The sequence below is a fragment of the Coenobita brevimanus genome, chromosome 51, assembly GCF_032717465.1.
Source record: "Coenobita brevimanus isolate Jiangsu-jjx chromosome 51, ASM3271746v2, whole genome shotgun sequence".
Classification (NCBI taxonomy): domain Eukaryota; kingdom Metazoa; phylum Arthropoda; class Malacostraca; order Decapoda; family Coenobitidae; genus Coenobita; species Coenobita brevimanus.
This window is the reverse complement of record NC_137004.1, coordinates 17,516,381-17,520,525: the sequence shown is the minus strand read 5'-3', so window position 1 is coordinate 17,520,525 and position 4,145 is coordinate 17,516,381. Positions and strand designations below refer to the sequence as shown.

The window sequence follows — 4,145 nt, the reverse complement described above, 5'->3', positions numbered from 1 at the left end:
AGGGCAAATACTGTGTCAGAATCAGTTCTCTGTGTGAAAGTCTTGAAACAGAAGTGGGAGCTGAGATGCTGATAAGCTAAATAATGGAGGGGTATGACAGTGAACAGCTGTTGATAAGAAAACTGGGGAATCGAGGAGGGACCAGCGTGTGAACATACAGTGGGTCAGGGAGCCACTAAGGTATCAGGGATGATTATCACTGAAGAAAGGGAGAGGGAAGACAGAATACGCAGGGATCATACCAGCACTGTTCACACCACATTGAATTCCCGACACTAGAAGCCTGCGTTGCCAACGAAAATCACTCGAAGTGAGTACTTACCATAGTTACCATAGTTATCATGTTAGTCTCGCATTATTGACTTCACAGGCTATTGTTAGCCGCCTTAACCCTAGGACGTCTTTCCATCTTTACTTTTGCTTTCCTTAGATAGTTTTATTCTACCTAGAAGAAAACGCTGGCAGTGAAGGGGTTAGAATCTCCACCAACCCCTTCTCCCGTTTAGTACTAGGATATCTCTTGGTATGTTATTCTTACTGGTGCAACTTTAGAATTGTTTTATTCATAATGGGCATATCGTTGTCAAAAAGCTTAACCTTTTTACGAGTAGTCTGGGGCATTTTTTCTTTCTCGCTACCTCCAGCCTATTTAATCACTTTAGGGGAACGTTATTGTTCTAAAGGGGAAGAAAGGGGGTAAGAAAGATCTTTCATGAACTGAATAGAAATTTCATAAGGTACCAAGAATAAAGTTTATAAAGTCATCGCTTTGAAAAGGCTAAACACATTGGTCTGACTTTGAAGCTGTGTAAGAGAACTCTTATCTCCACCTTCGTCTCTCGGTACCTGCTGCCTCCCCTTCATGTCCGTGGCTGTTACCGTCATCATTGACCGTGACCACTGTTGTCATCTCCGTGTCCTTCACATTCCTCACCGCCATCTCCATCTCCTCCATTACCTCCATTGCTTGTAGTGTCATCCTTTCAGTATGATGAAGCTTAATCCCTGTACCATGAAAGGTCTCTCCTAAGCTGAGTAAAGTCGTCTGGAGGAAGCTGGAACAAACGATAAACTGACATCATTTTGAGTGTTCTGCATCACAGCAAAATAGGGATGTAAGATAGAGAATTGGGGAGAGCAGCTGAGTGAGGCAAAACATGTGCGTTCATTAACTCCGGTTTTAACGGAACTTCCAGAGGATTTGCCCAAGATCAGAACCCAAATTCTCTCCACATGTTCGTGTAAACGTCGCTTAAAACATGATGTTTCTTCTTTTCCTTCTCCTCTCCCTTCTTTATATTTATGCCTTTCACGATATCGACAACTGTAAATCCAAGCTATCCTCTTCTTCGTCTTCCTGGCCCTCATACGATCAGTAACCACAACAAATAAGTCTTCCTCCTATTCTTCTCTTTCCCACACCGACCACGAGACTCTGGCCGAGGTTTTTCTCCCCGTGTTTGTTCACACCTAGAACTGACATATATGCCTGGATTTATAGCGTTGTAGTTGCTTGTCGGAGCCTGGGATAATATTTGTTGGGTATTTTACAATGTTAATTACGTTACACATTTATGTTCTTTTTGTGACAGAATATTTGTCTGTTGACCTACTTTGTTAATTAGTTGTGCAGTTCTCTCAACGTCAGAGTATTTTGTCTGTTTCCCTACCTGGTCAGTTACGTAACGCACTTTATAACGACAGAGTACTTGCAGAGTTTTTCCTCGTCAGTTCCATTGCGCATTTCCTCAGTTTGTCTTTTGTCCGAACTGTCTAACGTTACGCAGTTTCTCTCAGTGACAGAATGAATGCTGAATTTCTTTGTCTTCATTTTCGTCTTTTTGTCAGTTACATTGCATTTGTCTTCTTCTCTTTACTTAGATATCATGGGCTGATCTGATTCTGTCGCTGGTGTTCGGTGCGGTACACAAGAGGAAGCCTGAGCTGATGGAGCCTTACCCTGCAGTGACCGGCGTGGTGCTCAAGGTGCGAGACCTCCCAGCCATCAAGCAGTGGATCGAAACCGCACCAGACACACCATACTAGATTAACCCTTTCACCCAGATGACGTATTATGCTTACAACTCTTGCTATCCTCTGCCACCGTCCAGCTCAAGAGAAAATTTTAGAACTTGAAGGATTTGGATATCGTCTTCATTAATCCCCTCACTTTGAGATATCACCCCTAAGCAGAATAGCATCGTTTAGTAACAGAAAGAATACACTAAATAATGTCACTGGATTCAGAGAGTTAACGGCCTCATTCTCACCTTATTTAGGCTTTTTGTTTTCTAGGTCATTTATAGTATCCCTCAACCGTTTCGCCCTATCGGGAGTAAATCCACAGTTAACTCATTCAGCTAGAGGCTATCTTGGTTTAATCAGGTCTGAATTTAGTCAGCAATTTTATTCCACAAAAGTACTGAAGAAGTTTATGATGGCTGTTTTTAACACTTCCAGTTGGAAGAGTCTCCATTCAGCTAAGTAAAATTGTCTGGTTGTGTTCTGAATGAAGATAATGTCATTGGACGAAAGTGGTTAAGGTTTATTTTCATTTTCTATAAAATTTGTGTTAACGCTATATCACTCTAAAGTCAGCTATTAAATCATTACATTTTAACCGCAATGTCTCTTTTCAAGAAATTACCGTTAAACAAAATTGATTCTGTGATAAAGATAAAAGGACAGTATTAAAGTATAATCAGTTGAGGCAGTGCACTCAGTAGTAAACTTAGGCGTTCAGCCATCACCAATAAAGTGACTTACTACCAATATTGTGTGTTTCAGTTATTCCCGTGACAAAATTTACTAATGAAAGCTGACATATATTCAGCAAAAACGTAATTGTATTTGTGCAGTGTGGGATAAGTCTGGTATTTTTCACATTCCTTCAACTATAATTACTGTTCTATTAAGCCTCTATAATTATGCTTATGTTTTTCACCATTATCTCCAATAAAACTTGTGAAATGAATACCTGCAGCTGCCCGCAATCCTCTCTCAACCAGAGGCGACATGTTGACAAGCAGATCATGAGGACCTTCAATATTGTTTCCACTTTTTAGAATCATCCATGGCTTTCGCCTTGACCGACAAAGTGTCATCATAAAGTAGATCTGTACATAGTTTAAATTAAAATCTTCCGTCAGTCCTGAGATATATTTTTCTTTCCAACCAGTCCACCACCATTTGGTAACTTTGTTCAACTTCAGGGAGATTTCTTGTTATGGAAGGGCTTATGAAGGTTACACATAATCTCACCACGTAGAAAAATCTTCATTACGTTGAGTAACATCATCTGATAACAGCAAGTGCAAAACAAAATTATTTCATCGGACGGAAGGTGTTAAGGATACTTCCCACGCATCATCACTCTCATGTCTTGCTAGGCTGTCCGAAAAAGCTGCAAATGCATGCAATTAGCAAAATATGTAAGGTACATACATTTACTGTTAAAGACATTCTCAAATAGTTAAGCACATGAACAGTCAATTACTGAAAGGTTAGGTTATAACAAGAAGTATAACACATTACTGTTATGCAGCGATGAAATAGTGTATTACGGTTGCATGGTACTGTGAAACACAAAAATATATACTTCAATACTAGCTTATAAAACTGATGTCACTGATTTACCACTATTTTTAATTCTCCACACTTCTTTTGGTAGAGGTCTTATGTTTCACAGTATGCATACCTTTCAAATCTCACAACGACAAGTATTCATTGCATTTAAAAGAGGTGCTGGATACGAAATTCCAAGCACAGTATGGAACGAACCTCATTGTCGAGGAGTTTGGTAAAATTGTGATAAACCAAAAGACGACGTAATGGAAACTTCTTCAGTGAATAGTGAAACTGAATCAGATTATTAATAACAGACAGAACAATGTACTGTAATTAGCTCTGATCCAAGACTGCACAAAACTAATTTCCTTTTCTTTCAAGTAAATGTAAGATAATTGCCTTGATTACCTATGGCATTTGGCTCCCATATCGATGAACCGTATGTACTACATATACTGTACATATCTGTATAACTGGCAAAGTGAGGACAGAAAAGGTATAAGGATATTTACAATAGCTTAATAATGCAAAGAGCACTAAGCTTATACATGTATGACTGAACAGATTTTGGAACACGG

At 39.3% G+C, this 4,145-nt stretch overlaps 1 protein-coding gene across 1 annotated transcript in view; it reads left to right on the top strand.

Annotated features, from left to right (window-relative positions):
- Nucleotides 1–2,774, top strand: part of LOC145400090 (hematopoietic prostaglandin D synthase-like) — a 51,323-nt gene extending 48,549 nt beyond the window's left edge. Inside the window, exon 5 of the mRNA XM_080272594.1 lies at nucleotides 1,882–2,774. Within this exon, the coding sequence (XP_080128720.1) occupies nucleotides 1,882–2,046 (165 nt within the window). The 3' untranslated portion in view covers nucleotides 2,047–2,774. The remainder of the gene's footprint in view (nucleotides 1–1,881) is intronic.
- Nucleotides 2,775–4,145: the final 1,371 nt, after the last annotated feature.